Source organism: Onthophagus taurus, chromosome 3 (genome assembly GCF_036711975.1).
Source record: "Onthophagus taurus isolate NC chromosome 3, IU_Otau_3.0, whole genome shotgun sequence".
Taxonomy (NCBI): Eukaryota; Metazoa; Arthropoda; class Insecta; order Coleoptera; family Scarabaeidae; genus Onthophagus; species Onthophagus taurus.
Window position 1 is genome coordinate 22040882 of NC_091968.1, and position 19697 is coordinate 22060578.

Consider the following 19697-nt stretch of genomic DNA (forward strand, 5'->3'; position numbering starts at 1 on the left):
GGTTCCCCAATTCAATAGCGTTAAGCGTTCCGGAAACACCAAAACAGAAAAGAAAGGCTAGACCAACAGTTACCTATAGAAAAAGAAATGACATATTAATTGAAAGGAAAACTGACTTAAAAGCGTATTATGACAAAAAAATTGAGTATATGGCAGCAAAAAAAATATGTAGACAACGAAAATTAGAAATTCTGGAACAACACTAGGCGCTTCAAAGAGAAAAAAATAATAAAACCTAGTTTAAATTTAGTTAGTAGATTTCTTTGTAGTGTAAGAGGTTTTCTGTATTTATGTTGTTTTATATATTTTGGTATACAATACATTATTTTTTATATGTACCTATGTGTATAAATGTTACTTAACAATGCCTTCAGTTTTTTCCTTTACCATAATTTCGGTTTTATAAAGATCTAATTGTTTGAATCCATGTTGCAAGTTCAGATAACAATATGTGAGAAAAGTATTTAAAATAACTTCTTTACTTGCTTTATTAATTTATTTTCAATTTATTTTAGTTTCGAGTTTAATAAGAACTCATCATCAGCCGAATGTCAAAATTTAAAAAATATACACTAATTTCAATAAAGCGCTTTATTGAAAACTGTCTATGTTATTATTAATAGTAGAATTGCGTATCGAGTCTAAACCAACGAGATTTAAAATATTATAGAGATTTCAAAATGCAAAATGTCACGAGAACTTTAAAATTAAATTGACGTAAGTGTTTTAGAATTTAATATTTAATCTAAAAGATTTTTAACATTTTTAAGTATAGTAGTTGTTTTTTGTAATAGGAAATTCGAAAGTTCCTGAAGATGGTCTTATAAAAGGACCGAAACCGGTAGAATTTATAACATTACATCCATTTTAATAAAAGTACAGAAAGATAATAGTTATTTATATTACAAGTGGGCTAGAAACATAATTACAGTACGTGTGCGGAGAATTGCACGACGAGGTCGTAGACCGAGTCGTGTAATCACCCGAGTACTGTAATTATGCTCTAGCCCACGTGTGATATACAGCATTTTATCTACGACTGCTAAAAATTACTAAAAAATCAATTTCCTTAAAAAAGTCTATTTGACATTTATAAAAATATTTTGAATTGTCAGTTTCAACAACATGTTTACTCATCTGGAATAAGTGTTTTGAAATGTAAAAACATAACAATTAATGTTTATAATAAATAGTATTGTTTCTCTGTAAGTAGATAGCACTTTTTCTTTTGTATTGTTGCTCAAACCAGTGCGGTAATGAACTTCATTACGTAACTCAAATCATCTCAAATGAGTGCGGTAATGATGACTTATCCAAGCAGTCGTAGATAAAAGTATTTTATTTGAATCAAAAAAAAAAAAACAATAATTGTCAAAAATATTTCTGACAAACATTGCAAAGCCTACTAAGATTTTTTCATTAAAAATTCATTCTGTATAATACAGATACACCCTGTATAATGAAACTAATTTGATTAGGTATTTATAAGATACATTTTTCGATAGTTTATCTATCTTAAATTAATGAAATAGAATTAGCTTATATAACTAGTAGTACTACTTAGCTAATTTTTGACTAAAAATTCTAGATAATATGACAAAATTTTTGGTAGTTTTTCCACATTAGTTTTCTCAGTGTAGAAATGAAACGAAAGTTTGGCAAACAACGCACATAGTCTCTTCCTTCTTGCTTCGGACATGGTGATTTTATCGTCTCGAAAGACTTGAGTAAAGAATAATAAATACAGCACGCACCTTTAAGAATTAAAGGGACTTATGTAAACTAGTTTATCCTATACGACAGAGTTTCTAATAAGCAAGTTAGAATAAATATGTGGCATTTTTATATAAACTCGAAATTTTTTTAATCATAACTTCTAAAATAAATATTGAAACATCTTATTAATAACAATACAATTATATTTTTTAAGTTACGATTAAAACGCTCCATTTTACACCCGGAAGTAGTATAAATATCAATAAAGTCCAACACAACTCCACTTGTCGAACCAAAACCGGCCGAACGTACATAATCACGGCCTCCACCGAATCGTCCAGGTATATCGGCGTGGTATCTATCATAAAGCATTCCGGTGGATTTAAACCCGATAAGACAAGCGTTCAAAAAATTATTAACAAAAGTGTGCATCAGCTCCAAAGCTTGTTTTTCGCCGGTATCCTTCAAACCATGCACTATAATGTATTGATGATGGGGATAAACGAAAGGATAATCCCAATTGCTAAAACTTTCTCTAGACGCGGGTATTCCCCCAATGTAATTAACGATTTCTTTACGAATTAAGTACTCGCTAACTCGTTTACCGATAAATTGCTGATTGTCATCGTCGTAAACTTTGGTCCAAAGCGGTACTAAGTTGCTACAGGCAAATATTCGCACTCGCCTTTTCGTTATTAAGTTGTAATCGTACCAAATTCCATCCTCCTCGTCCCATAACACAGAGTTAATCGCTTTTTTTAGTTCCTCGGCTCGTTTAGTCCACGCAGTTTTATTGTGTAATTGGCCGATTTTTGAGAACATTTGCGCCATGTCGGTGAAAGCGCCGTAAAGAATCCCGTTTAAATCGGCCGGGATTACTTTCGAAACTGAAATTATAGAAGTGTTTCTGATTTTTGCTTGTTTAGGGCTAACAAAAAACCGATTCGAGATCTCCCAACCGCTTTCAGCAGCACTTTTCAATTCATTGTAAAAGTTTTCTTTGCTTACATCATGTTCGTAAAGTGCAGCTAATTTTAAATCTGTATGATATTCTTCGGGTCTTGGTCCAGTACTGTTAACGTAATACTGGGCTAAGCTGTATGTTTTTTTATTGATGGTAACGATAGTGAAGCGTTTGTTGATCCAAAAGAATAATTCTTTTTCTAGTAAGGGTATGTTGGGTCTTAACCAGTCTAAATCGCCGGTTTTATCGAGATATTCCCTGGCTAGTTTCATTAAAAGGGGAGGGTTTGATCGATTTATGTAATAAATTCGACCTCCGGTTGGTATAAAACCGAATTTTTTTAATAAATAACAATGATTAGTTAAAATTCCTCGCACCGTTTTGTCCATATCGGATAATAAAAGCCCTCTCGCGGTCCAATACATATCCCAATAATGATACTCTTCAAATTTCCCACTTGGTATGATAAAACCGTTCGGGACGTAAATCAAAGTATGCGATTCGGGCGAATCCTTAGCTGTCTTTCTGATTTTTCGTCCTAATCGGGGCCAAGTTTCGATTATTTTCCGCGCCATAGTTCTTAATTCGACGTTTTTGATTTGAGAGATGATTTTCGGGGTGTCCTTGTAATCATCCGGGCGCCAAATTTCGAGTAATTGCAATTTGTGGAAATAACTTTCCAAGAAAGCTAGCATATCGTATTTTGATGGTTTCCCGTTGTGCTTTTTCATCAATTCGTTGAAACTTTTTAAGATCGAATCGACGGTTTCTCCCTCCATAATACTCATATCCAAGAATTCTTTTAATGTGTTATAGATATCGGCGTTTTGGATGGCCGATAACACTTGGTCGTTACAAAAGATTCGGTGGGTGCAAGAACCGATTAGTGTCGTGTTCATTTCATCGTTGGATTTACCACAAGAAACGTTTATCATTAAAATTTGAATTAATAAAATCAAAATTGCCATTAATTCATACTTTTCGTGATATATTTATAATTGGGATATTTTTCTTTTGATGTCTTTCTTAATGACATTATTTAGTAACGATGGTAATAGTGTCCGAAAATATTTAATGATGATTAGTATGATTATTGAAATCAAGGTAGAAATCTATATGGTTCCCATCTCCCTGTATGTATTCGTTGATGCTATATTTAGTTCACCTTTCACCACCCGTGGCGCTAAAACACCGCGCGCGCTGTTTTACCGACTGGAAAGAACTGTCAATTTTAGTTAAATTTGAACTTTCAATTTCTATTCCGTTTTTAATCATGATTTACGGTGTGTAATCTTAAGCCGTGTGTCCACTACCAAGTTTTCTTGCGGAAGTTGCTTCCAGAAGTGAGTTCCAGAAGTTTTTGTCCTGTAAACACGACAAAAACATGCGTGTTTACACGACAAAAACTTCTGGAAGCAACTTCCGCAAGAAAACTTGGTAGTGGACACACGGCTTTACTACTATAAAAATGTAGACCCAGGTTTTAGTACCCTCACAATCCACTGGATGACGTTGTAGACTGAATTTGTAGCAATCTGCATTATCTACACAAACAAAGCGCCTGTAACCATAGAAATGGTCAAACTTAAAGGTGAAAGCAAACGTCACATTTTTGTTTTGTCGTTTGGTGTGATAACTGGTGATAACCCCGTTGTATAAGCAAATATTCTTCCTTACTTTCCTTTGGCTTTGTGTTTTATATCCTTTAGTTAAGTGTTTAAATAAGCTAGGGCCACTTTTACCACCTCTTCATAACTTTATCCGATAGATAAATTGGCGCTCTTAGCCAATGAGAGCAATATATATTATATTTAAAATTATGAATTTTGTCTTGGAAAAACTTTAAATACATATTTTTTTGCATTTATTTGTAAAATGTACTTGACCTCTTCAAAATAAAGTATTGGTATAAACCGGCATAGAAATACATATATTTAAATTTCGTGCTTTAACCTAATTAGTTCCCTCACAATCCCCTTGGGAGCGCTGAATGTACCAAAAAATAGTGGGGAGATGACCTTCTATATACATAATATATATAAATTTTTCTATGGTATTTACGTGTAGTGTGCCTAACTGCCCATGCATCAACAAAGGTGGATGTGCAATGCATAATTATCCCAAAGATCCAGAGGTATGTATCAATTTATATACATTTAATATTTTATAAAGGCCTTTTTCACTTATTCAAAACGTGGTTATCCCAGAGGCGGCGCTACCGGGGGGTGCAAGGGGTACACTGAAGGGGGCGCCGCACAGTGGTCTAAATTCGAAAAAACTCGAACAAAAATATTTTAACGCAGTTTGGGTTGAGAAAATTTTTTGGTATATGGCTATAGGACTATATGCTAAAGACCTTGTGAATTTTTGGATCAAATATGGCAACCGGAAGTAGTAATTTACTTGAGGTCACATTCTACTTTTTTCATATAATTTAGGTCCTTAGAATTGGATAAATACAAAATTTTATGCAACGCTATTAAATTGTGAAGGATAGCTTAATACAAAATTGTTTAAACTAAATTGGTTATATAGTTTACTTCGATGTAAGGTTTCTATAAATAAATCTTTAACTACAGCGTGTCTCACGTAACTGGTTCGTTAGAACTTTTTCAGGTTCCACTATTCGTACAATTTTGAAATTTTGGTAGCATGGGTTGTTCATTCGGAACTTTCAATCTAAAATATTTTCAAGATGGCTGCCACTTCCGGTCTACCGGAAGTAGACCATAACTTCGTTATTTTAAATAAAATGCTATAGTTTTTATTACGCCATTTAATTGTACGTAAAAAAATAGATTAACTTTGATAAAAGTTATTGGTACCTAGCGCTTTTCGTTTTCGAGTTATTTTGGTTCTAAACTTTTTTTGGTAAATTTCACCATGCTGTTTAAAACGAGCGATTATTTTTCAGATGCTGTCAAATAAACTGTCATTTGTTGTATCGGAGTATCTTATACAGAGTGGTCAAAAATTGAATTATTGTTTCTCCATTTTCAATGGCGAGAAAGTAGAAAATTTTAAATGGAACGCACTATGCTTTTTTAGCCTATTAGGAAAGGGAATTTAATTCTCTATAAATTATCTACGTTGCTTAATAATATGTGTTTCTTTTTGTTCTGTTTCAGACCATTCTTCGTCATCTTCATCTTCGTTGCATCCTGCCTCATATAGCTCTTGTTCTGATTCTTGTTCTTCGTCATATTCATCTTCTTCTTAGCGATCTTTTTCTTCTTCCTGGTCTTCTACATTGTCTATTATAAGTAATCTTTTAGCCTCCATACTCATCTTTTTATGTTTTCTAGAAATGTGCTGTTGAAAATTACTTATAAATGGATCTGAGCTGAGTAGCAGTCTTTTAAATAGATCTTCATTCGTATCCAGTCTACTACATTTCCTTGTGTGGCTCTCTCTAAATTTTCAGATTTTTTTGTTATTAGCTTCTTGCGCCTCTTCCGACAACTCTTCAATAGGTAGTAGAGGTTCTTTAATGACTGCAGATCCATGTATCAAAATTTTATGAACGCTGGTTGGCATATAGTACCAACCATAAAATGGACGTACTTTTCGGCAGTTTTGAAACAGTATTTATCAAATTCATTGCAATTAATATTGTACCCACTGTTGAATGAAATCTCTGATGATAATTTAGTAAAAGTACGTATGAACCAGTCACCTTCCAAGTTCTAATTTTTAATCTATATGAAATGTGAAGCAGACACACAAAAAACCCAATGTATGCATGGAGAACAGAGAAATCAAACCTTCTAGCTCTACCGTTCATCAACTAACACTAGAAACTTTCGGGTTTTGCCGTGCGTCTTTTAAGAAAAGGTTTGACGTTTCGGATGTCATGTTGCAACCTTCTTCAGAAACACTTCGAAGCAGTTTAGTTAGTTAAGAGTTAGTAGCAGTTTTAGTTCTAATTTTAGTTCAATTAACTCTGGCCGTGAAAACCTTCGTACTTATAAAAAAGTAGATATTTCAAGTGTTCCAGTTTTTTGCCGCACTGTATCTAACAACCACTTTCGGTTGTTAGATATGCCTGAAACTTTAAGTCTGGTATTCTATTATTGTTATGCACCAAATATACGAGATTTATCTTTTAAGAAAAAGAATATAAGCATTTTATATGAAAACAGTCAAATAACACACTCAGGCACTGATCATCTTTGATCGCTAATATCTTGGTAAGGAGCAAGTTAAAGCAAGATGTGGTTATCATGTTATATAGAGCACATATCAAAGAATAAGAATATTCTAGCGACAAAAGTTCTTCTTGCGTCTTCTGCGAGATATATATGTTAAAACATTTGGTTGTAACTTCAAGTAGGTCGTTACGTATTTCTGCAAAAATATTTTAAAAATTAGAAAAGTGCCAAATGAAGACCTTTCTATACTGTTCAAGATAGCAACAACGCATTGTCTTGGAAAAGTGGAACACAATATATTTTCTTCATCTAAAGTTGTAGTATTTTATGATATTTAATACACAAGAATTGTAGTACTGTTTCATTGCGTACAGTTGGCACTAGAAAGTACATAAGACTTTATTCCTTTCACCTCTCAGTCTATTAGGACCTAAAGCACATGTAACATGTAAAAAAAAAACGAAAAAAAAATTTCGAAAATTTGATTTTCACATTTTACCGCTTGTGGACCACTGTGCGCTGGCGCCTTTTTAATGTTTTCTCCATCTTTCTTTTGCGGTATTTAGACCTGTCAGCAGTAGCTAGTCTTCAGAAAGCAGTATTTAGTCTCCACAAAGCAATTTTAGTCTTCAGAAAGTAGCATTTAGTGTTCCAGACGCTGTATTTAGTCCTGTCGGCAGTATCTAGTCTTCAGAAAGCAGTATTTAGTCTTCTAGAAGCAGTATCTAGTCTTCTGCCAACGTTATGTATGTTTTCTCCAACAATATCTTGTATTTCTTTTGCAGTATTTAGACCTGTTAGCAGTATCTAGTCTTCAGAAAGCAGTATTTAGTCTCCACAAAGCAATTTTAGTCTTCAGAAAGTAGCATTTAGTGTTCCAGACGCTGTATTTAGTCCTGTCGGCAGTATCTAGTCTTCAGAAAGCAGTATTTAGTCTTCTAGAAGCAGTATCTAGTCTTCTGCCAACGTTATGTATGTTTTCTCCAACAATATCTTGTATTTCTTTTGCAGTATTTAGACCTGTTAGCAGTATCTAGTCTTCAGAAAGCAGTATTTAGTTTCCACAAAGCAATTTTAGTCTTTAGAAAGCAGTATTTAGTGTTCCAGACGCTGTATTTAGACCTGTCGGCAGTATCTAGTCTTCAGAAAGCAGTATTTAGTCTTCTAGAAGCAGTATCTAGTCTTCTGCCAAAGTTATGTATGTTTTCTCCAAAATATTTTATATTTCTTTTGCAGTATTTAGACCTGTTAGCAGTATCTAGTCTTCAGAAAGCAGTATTTAGTCTCTACAAAGCAATTTTAGTCTTTAGAACGCAGTATTTAGTTTTCCAGACGCTGTATTTAGAGCTGTCGGAAGTATCAAGTCTTCAGAAAGCAGTATTTAGTCTTCTAGAAGCAGTATCTAGTCTTCTGCCAACGTTATGTATGTTTTCTCCAACAATATCTTATCTTTCTTTCGCAGTACTTAGACCTGTCAGCAGTATCTAGTCTTCAGAAAGCAGTATTTAGTCTCCACAAAGCAATTTTAGTCTTTAGAAAGCAGTATTCCAGATGCTGTATTTAGACCTGTCGGCAGTATCTAGTCTTCAGAAAGCAGTATTTAACCTTCCAGAGCAGTATCTAGTCTTCAGAAAGCAGTATTTAGTTTTTTAGAAGCAGTAGATCTTTTTTGGAGCCTCTTATTATCTATACGGATCTTGTACCTCATTTCTGCAGCTGTTACTTTGCTTTTGTGCTTATCCTGCATTGGCAAAGTTTACGTATTGGTGATTTCCTGTTCTGTGCAATAACAAGACGCATTCTTTTATTGAACACATAAGTATTGCCATGAAAAATCATGTTTGGCATATAATCAATTTTTTGTTTTCTCTGAACAGTAATTTCAGACATCATGTGGACTTTGAACAAAGTAATTCCTGTTTTTTGTTGAAGTCTAGTTTGTAACTATTGCAATTTCAGACTTTTTCTTGCAAATTAATCTTCTGACCAGAGTATTCCCTTAAGATTGGGTTTTCACCAGTATAATTCTTAAATTTTTGCTGAAGTATGGATTATTCCAGTCTTTTTTAAGTTTATTTATATTTCTTTAATTATAACAAATTTATTAATTTGAAGGTAATAAGTTTTAGTTTATAATTTTATGCATAAACCTTAAATTCTTTTATTTTATGTATTTACATTCATATAATACATTTTTATATACTTCTTTGTTTCTTTTTCTTTTAATTTCATTTTGATACCATGAAAACGTTCATTACACTTATATCATGTGTTTATAAACAACGATAATGTATCTCTCAGAGTTAAACTGTATTAACTCCACCTTTTGGCTAAAATGGTATTATACTATTTTCTTACTAAAATAGGAAAGGAAGAAAATGACAAATACAATTTTAGTAAAAAAGTGAAGTTAATGTAGTTTACCTGGGATACAGCAAATGTACAATTTAAACTAATATTAGAGAGAAAAAAACTCGTCGGAATGGGCCATCTATATAAGTATAATATGTATCTTTCATCTATGATGGTTCCGGATCATTGTCAAGAAGACGCCATAATTGTAGAAAATAGCGCTTTTTACGACCCGAATATGAAAATAATTAAACATGGAAACTCTTTGTCAGTCATTTTAGAAAAGCCAGAACGAGAGAAACAATGATGAATGACGAAGAATACGATAGCAAAACTGACAATCCTGCTACGATTCAGAAGAATACAAGATGTACATTTTTTACAATATTCTCACATTCCTTACCCCACCAAGGGCATGGATTCGAGATCTGTCTTTTGTTTGTTTTCTTTCCACAAGACTGGTGAGCCACACCTTGCATTGTCGTCAACAAGTTTTCATATGTACCATTGCTATTAACGTTACTCATTTGCAGAATATCTTCGTATTTTGTCCATCTGATCCCCCTTAATGCTACCTATGGTCCTTTCGCTATCGTCCTGTTGTTTTGGGCTAAATGTTTTAACCTCAGTTCCAAACAGACCGGGAAATAATCGCTTGCGAGAGTATCCCATTCTTCGAAACAGCTCTTGCAGTTAGTGTTTCGGATACCAAAACTAGATCTATTATACTTTTCGTTTGTTCATTATATGAGAAAAGAGTAACTCTTCCATCGTTTGTCACAGTGAGACGCCTTTCACGGGCTATAAGTCGCAGTGATTTGTAGGCTGATATAGCACTTATAGAGTCTTTAAACACCAGTATCTATTTTGAAAACAGAGTATAATTATTAGGGCACGGAACTTTTGTAACAAAACAATACGATTTCCCCCTCCATTTGTTGTGGCCACTCAGTGACGTCTCTAGAAAACAAGCCCAGAAAACTAACCACTGAGAAGAAGTGGAGGGGGGAAATCGTATCGTTTTGTTATAAAAGTTCCGTTCCCTAGTGATTATAAATTGGTGTAGTAAAGACAGTATTATTGCTCAACCAAGTTTCGCTGATTATGATAACATCCTGTGGGTTATCCTTTAAGTAACCATAAAGGCTAGCTTTGTTCCTTACTAAGCTTCTAGAGTTCCAGGTCATTACTTTCAATATGTTATCATTCATTGCTACGGATTCTAAACCAATCAGTTGATGAGTAAGTATGTTCATTTGTGATACGGGAGGTTTTATTATTAGCTTGGGTATTAGATTTTGTTAGTTCTGTAGAACTGTTTGAATTTGTGGGCGTTAATAGAGTTCTATTTCCCTTCTCATCGTAAAAAAAACCCGATTTCAAGAAATCACGTGTTTCTGTTAAGAAATTATTACTAAATGTTACATCTGGTTTCCGCGGGACAGAAATATCGATGTTTTTGGAGCACAAAATACAGGAACTACAACTCGCTTGCTACACACGAATTGTGAGGTTATGTTAAGTTAAGTTATTCTTCTACTGGTACGGTTTTGGAGTTCGAACTTCCGTTCCACTTCCCATTACACGATATCTTCCTTCTTCAGCTCTATCGAACTGTCCCGTGGTTTAGACAATTTATGAATATATGAAACACACAATAACAAATGGTTATATATACAGGACAACAGTTTAAAATAGATTGATGAGAGGATGATTCTTCTGCTTCTGCTGATTCTCTGACCAGATTTGGAAAGTGATTATAAGTATAAGAGTTGCTTAAGGCCTAGGTTCTAGATCTAATATCACAGTCAGTTTTATATTTCTAAGTATCTAATTATCCTATTTATTGTTTTCTTGCACTTGTTCAGTCTTTCTCAATATTGCATTTTTCTTGCTTTGGGTATTATTATTACAGTCTTATTCCTGAGGAAATGACGTATTTGTACAATAATATATATATTTCGAATGAACCAGTTGCCAATAGAGACTAGCTTAACTCGTAGGCTGACTGGTTTTTCCAGTAGTCCCAACATCAGCTTTTGTCGATGTGCATCTACTGTATGGCATGTAAAGAATATGTGATTTAAGTCGCCTTCTCTTCGTATTCACAATTTGAATTGTCTTTTACTTTAATTTTGTGTAGATAAGTGCACGACCCCGTCTCAGCCTGACAATAAGCGTCGAGAAATATCGTGACACAAAAGGCATCGTTCTGTACCAAGGAACCCTCTGCACTGTCAGTTGACATCTAGCGTATATAACACCTTTGATTCTAGTTGATCTGCTCCATTCCTGTTCCCACTCGAGGTTCAGCTCCGTTTTGATTTGATGATATAACTCTTCTGCGTGAATCCTTATTTTGAGAGTTTCTTTGTGGTGTCCCTTGTTTGCCAATTCATCCGCCTTCTCGTTTCCCTTGATACCGGTATGTGCCGGAACCCAGACCAGGGTTATCTCCATATCCAACTGGTGTATTTCGTACATTAGCTTGATAGTCTCGGTTATGTATGGATGTAATTTGGTTCTGAAATTACAGTTTTTTATTTGTTCCAATGTGCTACGAGAATGAGGGCCTTGGTGATAGATTTCTCCCTTACAATTGTTAGTGCTGTAAGTATTGCGTATACCTCAGCAGAAAATATTGTTACTTCGTCAGGTAGATGATAGTACTCCTCTATCTCCAGGATAGTGGACAGTGATCCATCTGTGTATATGTATTGGAAATCCGGCCATTTTTCCGCGATGTATGATTCTATCTCTCTTCCTATTATTTTACCAACCTCAGCGCCCGTTCCAAGACTCTTGTATGAGCCCGTTGTAAAAGCTATTGACGATGTGAATTTCCTGATATTATATTCCATGTCATAGATGTTGTTTGTCTCCTCTCTATATATGTATGGGATAGTAGGATCATAGGTCGAATAATATTTCTCTTTCTGGTAAACATCAGCGATTTTGTTTTATACGTTGATATCTCTAGTTGACAGTCGCTTAAAAATTTGTTCAGAGACTCCAATGCCCTGTTTACCTGGTCTACTGCTGTTTCTGCGCTCTTTGAACTACAATATATAACTAGATCATCTGCGTAGCTTACTGCGTGGACGTCAAACTCTCTCAATTCCTGTTCGAGGGAAGACATATAGATATTGAATAAGATGGGGTTTAGGGAACTGCCTTGCGGGAATCCCTTATAACTTACCCTTGTTCCAACTTTGGAGCGTTTTTTAATTTCAGATGTTTTTCTGCGAATAGTTGGTGAATAACTCTAGCGATGGGATACGGGATACCAATCCTTTGCATTATTTGAATTAACGTGGGAATATAGACATTGTCATAACATTGGAAAAGCCAATCGTATGTCTGACACCAATGCTGTTACGGCGTGATGCACTTTTTTAAAACCAAACTGAAGTCCTTCGAATATTCTCTTATTTTCGCACCACCATTCAAGCTAGTTAGCCACCATGCGTTCGAAGCTTTTCCTAACTTGTGAGGTTATAATCGTAGGTACAATTGGGTACAATAGAGACTTGAAACTATAGCTAAGTTCAGGTCGGTATATCCAACATGTCTGACTTTCTGATTACCCCCACCACCATCACATATGCACTGTAGATGTTGTAGATAGGCAACCGTATTACCATTTAAGTTAAGTTAGACATATAAGTATGTAAAGAGAGTTTTAGATATAGGTTATGAAATAAACGGTTATCGTGACTAGGTGTTTTTTATTTTAAGTGTTACTAAATATTAATACTAAATATCAAATATATAAAACACTAGGTTATATATAATATTAAATAATATATGTTCGGACACTGTTACCATCGTTACTAAATAATGTCATTAAGACATCAAAAGAAAAATAACCAATTATAAATACATCACGAAAAGTATGAATTAATGGCAATTTTGATTTTATTAATTCAAATTTTAATGATAAACGTTTCTTGTGTTAAATCCAACGATGAAATGAACACGACACTAATCGGTTCTTGCACCCACCGAATCTTTTGTAACGACCAAGTGTTATCGGCCATCCAAAACGCCGATATCTATAACACATTAAAAGAATTCTTGGATATGAGTATCATGGAGGGAGAAACCGTCGATTCGATCTTAAAAAGTTTCAACGAATTAATGAAAAAGCACAACGGGAAACCATCAAAATACGATATGCTATCTTTCTTGGAAAGTTATTTCCACAAATTGCAATTACTCGAAATTTGGCGCCCGGATGATTACAAGGACACCCCGAAAATCCTGTCTCAAATCAAAGACGTCGAATTAAGAAATATGGCGCGGAAAATAATCGATACTTGGCCCCGATTAGGACGAAAAATCAGAGAGACAGTTTTGGATTCGCCCGAATCGCATACTTTGATTTACGTTCCCAACGGTTTTATCATTCCAAGTGGGAAATATGAAGAGTATCATTATTGGGATATGTATTGGACCGCGAGAGGGCTTTTATTATCCGATATGGACAAAACGGTGCGAGGAATTTTAACTAACCATTGTTATTTATTAAAAAAATTCGGTTTTATACCAACCGGAGGTCGAATTTATTACATAAGTCGATCAAACCCTCCTCTTTTAATGAAACTAGCCAGGGAATATCTCGATAAAACCGGCGATTTAGACTGGTTAAGACCCAACATACCCTTACTAGAAAAAGAATTATTCTTTTGGATCAACAAACGCTTCACTATCGTTACCATCAATAAAAAAACATACAGCTTAGCCCAGTATTACGTTAACAGTACTGGACCAAGACCCGAAGAATATCATAAAGATTTAAAATTAGCTGATATTTACCAAGAGGATATAGACAAAGAAACCTTTTATAATGAAGTGAAAAGTGCTGCTGAAAGTCGTTGGGAGGACTCGACTCGGTTTTATCGTAGCCTTAGAAAATCACAGTTCGAAAACGCTTCTATAATTTCAGTTTCGAAAGTAATTCCGGCCGATTTAAACGGGATTCTTTACGGCGCTTTCAACGACATGGCGCAAATGTACTCAAAAATCGGCCAATTGCAGAATAAAACTGCGTGGACTCAACGAGCCGAGGAACTAAAAAAAGCGATTAACTCTGTGTTATGGGACGAGGAGGATGGAATTTGGTACGATTACAACTTAATAACGAAAAAGCGAGTGCGAATGTTTGCCTGTAGTAACTTAGTACCGCTTTGGACCAAAGTTTACGACGATGATAATCAGGAATTTATCGGTAAACGAGTTAGCGAGTACTTAATTCGTAAAGAAATCGTTAATTATGTTGGGGGAATACCCCCGACTAAAAAAGGTTTTGGGAATTGGGATTATCCTTTCGTTTATCCCTATCACCAATACATTATAGTGCATGGTTTGAAGGATACCGGCGAAAAACAAGCTTTGGAGCTGATGCACACTTTTGTTGATAATTTTTTGAACGCTTGTATTATCGGGTTTAAATCCACCGGAATGCTTTATGATAAATACCACGCCGATATACCTGGACGGTACGGTGGTGGTCGTGATTTTGAACGTACGAGCGGTTTTGCTTCGACAAATGGAGTTGTGTTGGACTTTATTGATATTTATACTACTTCCGGGTTTAAAATGAAGCGTTATAATCGTAACTTAAGAAATATAATTGTATTGTTATTTGTAAGATATTTCAATATTTAATTTAGGAATTATGATTAAAAAATTTTCGAGTATATAAAAAAATGTCACATACTTATTCTAACTTACTCATTAGAAACTCTGTCGTAAGTAGTATAGAAACGAGAGTTCTGGACTGGAACGTGACGCTGCAATGTTAGAAGTATAGGGAGGGGTGCCAACCTAAATCTGGGGGAAAAAAGTAACTAGATTTAGGTTGGTACTCAACCGGAAGCCCTGTGACGTCACGCTGTAATGTTATAGGAGTGCCAACACAAAATCTGGGGTGAAAAAGTTACTAGATCTGGTGACTTTATATTACGCTACCTAGTGGTTGGTAGTGTGACTAAAAAACCCAGGAGATTTCTGTACGCGGAAACGCCACCTGGCGGTGGAACTCATATGTTTCGGTGGGTGGATAAACTTCTGTAAGGCGCGCGACCACCTAGCGATGGGCATTCCACCTAGCGGTGGACAGTTGAGCGGGGGGGTGTTGCCTGATGAGCGATAGATAGCGCTTGTAAATTTTAAAAATTCATTCGACGTCATGGTAAAGTTGACATTGTTTCTCGCATTTCTGGTTATACCGGAAGTCGCCACCTACTTTATTTTTTTAAATGGAACACCTGTGTATTTTTACATACAGTACAAGCTCGATAGTGTGAACGCAAAAATACCAAGGACCATTCATGTTATAGGGGGTGTTCATACAATACGTATTTTTATGTACTTGTAAATAAAAATAATAATAAAGAGCTTATCAAAAGCTCTTTATTTCACAAAGAAAGTTAACATACATAATATGTTTGACGAAATAAACATTTATTAAAAAAATAACAAAAAGTAAATATCTATATATCTCCTTAAGAAAGAAAAAAGTTGCACATGTACAGCTCTGTTCAGATTTAATGCGAATCGTCCGCTGTTAGCTCCGACATGACGCAGGTACTGGAAGAAGAGGGAGACATCTTTTGTTTCTATTCAATTCGATTTGTGAGACTAAAGGAAGTTACCCTCTTCCTTAACCCAGGTAAAACAGTCCCAGTTTGAAGTGGGCTGAAGAATGGTTCACCCTTTTTTTAAATGTCTTAATTTTATTTTATTTTAAATCTTTTTTGATATTTTTAAGAACATCAAATACACGATTTTTATATGTTCCTCTAATAAATGATTTTAGAGTATTTCTATAAATAAAACGTCAGATAAAAATCTCAGTAATATAATTAATATAATGTAAAACTTATAAATAAAGCTTTATGAAACTCTTCTTCAAATTTTAAATAGAATTATTTAATATCAAAATTACGTGCATTCAAATTTGTCCGTTTTCTTAAATACAACATCCCTCGTGTTCCTGGTCAACGAGAGTCAGGTTTGACTACGAGGCGAGCAATTATTGCACTTCACCAAGAAGGAATAGATAAACGGGAAATTGCCGAACGTGTAGGCTTATCAGTGAGATTTGAAGAAAACGGGAAAGTTGGCCTTACAACATCTAGATCAGGCTGAAGACTTATTCTTAATAATGCTCAACGAAGGGGAATTGCTGAATACGTCACCGCCAATCCATTTACAACATCCACAATTATCAAGGAATTAATTCAATCGAAAATCTATGGGCTTTGGTTGAGAAACAGTTCAATAAAAATGCCAACTTTCCGATTCGCAACGTGGATAATCTGCGCTGGAGCGTTCAACAACGCAATACCACAATCTCTGGAAAGAGCTGCTCTTGACAGGGAAGTGGAAGCAACTATAGCGGGTTGGATCCGCAATATGCTTGATAGTAGAACAGTTTCTACTTCACTCCACGGTGATACGATACGCTTCAGACCGGGAGGTGGCTGCCCGCAGGGAGGGGTGTTATCTCCCCTGCTTTGGTCCCTCCTAGTTGACGATCTGATTGCGATAATCGAAACCGTTGGTGTAGAAATACAAGCTTATGCTGATGACATTGTCGTTATGGTCAAAGGAACCTGTTTGCCGAGGATATCTAAAGTCCTCCAGGTGACCCTAGATACCATTTGCGCTTGGTATAAGGGAGAGAACCTCTCAATAAACCCGCAAAAGACACTTCTTGTGCCCTTCACTAGGAAACGAAAGTTGGATGGACTAATCCGCCCAACTATCCAAGGTGAAGAAATTCCTTTCTCAAAGGAAGTCAAATATCTAGGAGTAATCGTAGACAAAACCCTGTCATGGAATGGACATTTGCAGGGAGTTTTGCACAAAGCTAAACTATCCTTGTGGACTTGTCGCAGTTTTTGTGGAGAAAATTGGGGTCTTACCCCTGAAAGACTGTACTGGCTCTATGTGACTGTGGTTAGACCTATGATCATATACGGAGTAGCAGCCTGGTATAGGAAAGTCAGACAGACTTCAGTTATCAGTAAACTTTCACGAATTCAGCAAGTAGCTGGATTGGCAATCTCTGGTGCGATCAGCACAACGCCAACTCTAGCAATGGAGGTTCTGCTTGGCCTATCTCCTCTGCATTTGCATATTGAGAAAGTGGCTAGAACAATCATTTACAGATTTAAGAAATATGCTCAAAACTGTTCCGACATGTATTACCAAAGTAATACAGTAATTATTAGTAATTATTTTCATTTACTACAGGAATTGTGTAAAGTAACTGGATTGCTTATACTTATTTATTTTCTTCATTTTTTCCTTTGTGATTCAGTCACCTTGGCCATAAATTACATTACCCCGCTTGTCTGTTCGGAACTTTTACAACACTACAGAGCAGGTAAAACCTGGATTGAATGCCTCGTGAACGTAGGTCGTTTCTAGTACAATTTTATGCCTCTACGAGCGGCTCTTTTCGCATTATATCTGAACAGAACTGTACATAGTATGTACATATGTATTAAACATGTAAATATGTATTTATTTTAGGTCTGAAAAAAATGTGTAATTTTTTCTGAATCTTTTTAGATTGAATATTCAAAAGGACAGCCTCTTCTGATATATTTTGAAGCAATAAATTTTTACTAATGTCAAGATTATTTTCTTGAGCCCATTGCACTGCTAAACCCAAAGCTTTTGCAGCAGCAGCATGTGAAACACGCTGAGGATCTAATTCTGCTTCCTCATCCTCAGGAATTTCATCGTCGAAGATTTCGATTTCAGATCCATCTTGACGATCTTCATTCCATATTTCTATGTCTTTAGATGTGTTACCATAATTTATTTCATTACGTAGTGTAACTGTGTCCTTAAGTGCTTCATTGTAGTCAATCTCTTTAGCGGCATTATAATATCATCTTCGTCCGGTTCGTTACATTTTAAAATGTTATTCCAATATTTACGAATTATATCAGGATTAAGTTTATTCCACGCAATCGTCAGATGCATTATAGTATCCTGTATTGTTAAAAGTTTCAGACTCTCTGTTAATTGACCACTTTTTCCTACAATTGAACTTAAAAGGCTTTTCCTATAGTAAAGTTTTATTAATTTTAAAACGTTCTGATCTAGCGGTTGTATTAATGGTGTGACATTGGGCGGCATGAATATTACGAATATCATTCCATCGGCTGTTCTTAGCTTCTCTTTTGGTGGGTGACTAGGAGCATTATCTAGTAGAAGAATGGCTCTTGGAGGCAACCCATGGGATTTTAAAAACTTCTTTATCTACAAATGCGTAAGGGAATGTACCTTCCTACCATAAGCTTACCTCAGGGACAAAATTCTCAAAAAACCACTCCTTAAAGATTTCACAAGTCATCCATGCATTTATTGAATGTTTGTAATTCACAGGATTTTGGAATTTACTTAATGCTCTCGGGTTCCTAGATTTTCCAATAATAAGAGGTGTCAATTTATGTTGGACTGTAGCATTTGTGCAGCCTAAGAAAGTTAATTTTTGCTTTGCAATTTTTAACCCTGGGGCTGTTTTTTCTGATAAAGAAACGTAAGTCTTTTCGGGAAGGAGTTTCCAAATTAATCCCGTCTCATCTGCATTATATATTTGTTGGTGACTTAAATTTAGTTCTTGTGTAATTCTGTATAATTTCTGTTTAAATGGGTCGACCAATTCCGGCTGAGAAGATAATTTTTCTCCCGTTATTTTTAGAAATCGAATGCCATAACGGGTTTTAAATCTCTGCATCCAATCATCACTAGCTGTAAATGTTTCGTTTCCACATAAGTTTAATGCTTTAAATAAATAAGCTAAATTACGCTCTCTTTGTTTAAGAAAGAATTTGTAAAGTTCTTTTTTCATTAATTTGTATACAGATACCTTCAAGGTACGTCTTTTAGAAGGATTTAACATATTGTCTACAGCTTTAAAATGTCATCTTTTTTCTTTTTTATTAAACAAACAGTTGATTTTGCTATACCATATTTTTTGGCCAATAACGATACTGTCATACCTTTCTCAATTTAGTTAGGAACACATTTGGGCGTGTTAATCATCTGCTTATGTTACTGAATTCTTGGCCTCTCCATCCGAGGCTCCTATTTCTTCTTCACTTTCTTACAACTGACTTTGTCTTTTCATATATTCTCCTAGTTTTGTCCAGGAATATCTTCTTCTGCTATTTGCTCTTGCCCTTTCTCCTCAAAACGTGTGTTCCATCCATGTCGTCCCTTTTCTCCACAATACATTTTCTGCCCTTTTATGGAGGTAAAGGTGGGCTTTAAAGCATCCATGTCCACTTAAGAACTGTGCAATGGGATAGTCAACCACAATGTTATTTCGGGCATCATTCATTTACTCTAGTCCGCCTTTCCAGAATTTTCTTCCCACATTGTCTTTATCTCTTTCTCTATATCTTTCGTATCCTCTTTTCTGGATGACCCCAAAACAACCCAATAGATCCTAAAGTAATCTTACCATAAAGAATCAGATCTAACTG

At 35.2% G+C, this 19697-nt stretch overlaps 2 protein-coding genes across 2 annotated transcripts; one reads left to right on the forward strand and one right to left on the reverse strand.

The window, feature by feature from the left end:
• Nucleotides 1–1863: 1863 nt before the first annotated feature.
• LOC111427083 (trehalase-like) lies at nucleotides 1864–3913 on the reverse strand. Its single transcript, XM_071195294.1, has one exon. The coding sequence runs from the start codon at nucleotides 3646–3648 to the stop codon at nucleotides 1864–1866; it is 1785 nt and encodes a 594-aa protein (XP_071051395.1). The 5' UTR covers nucleotides 3649–3913.
• A 9129-nt stretch (nucleotides 3914–13042) lies between these two features.
• LOC111427082 (trehalase-like) lies at nucleotides 13043–14873 on the forward strand. The gene has a single exon (XM_023062054.2). The coding sequence runs from the start codon at nucleotides 13087–13089 to the stop codon at nucleotides 14851–14853; it is 1767 nt and encodes a 588-aa protein (XP_022917822.2). The 5' UTR covers nucleotides 13043–13086; the 3' UTR covers nucleotides 14854–14873.
• The last annotated feature ends 4824 nt before the right edge of the window (nucleotides 14874–19697 follow it).

What these genes read in the sequence shown, in the direction of transcription:
- LOC111427083 (XM_071195294.1), bottom strand. Translation starts at nt 3,648, where the DNA reads ATGGCAATTTTGATTTTATTAATTCAAATTTTAATGATAAACGTTTCT.
- LOC111427082 (XM_023062054.2), top strand. Translation starts at nt 13,087, where the DNA reads ATGGCAATTTTGATTTTATTAATTCAAATTTTAATGATAAACGTTTCT.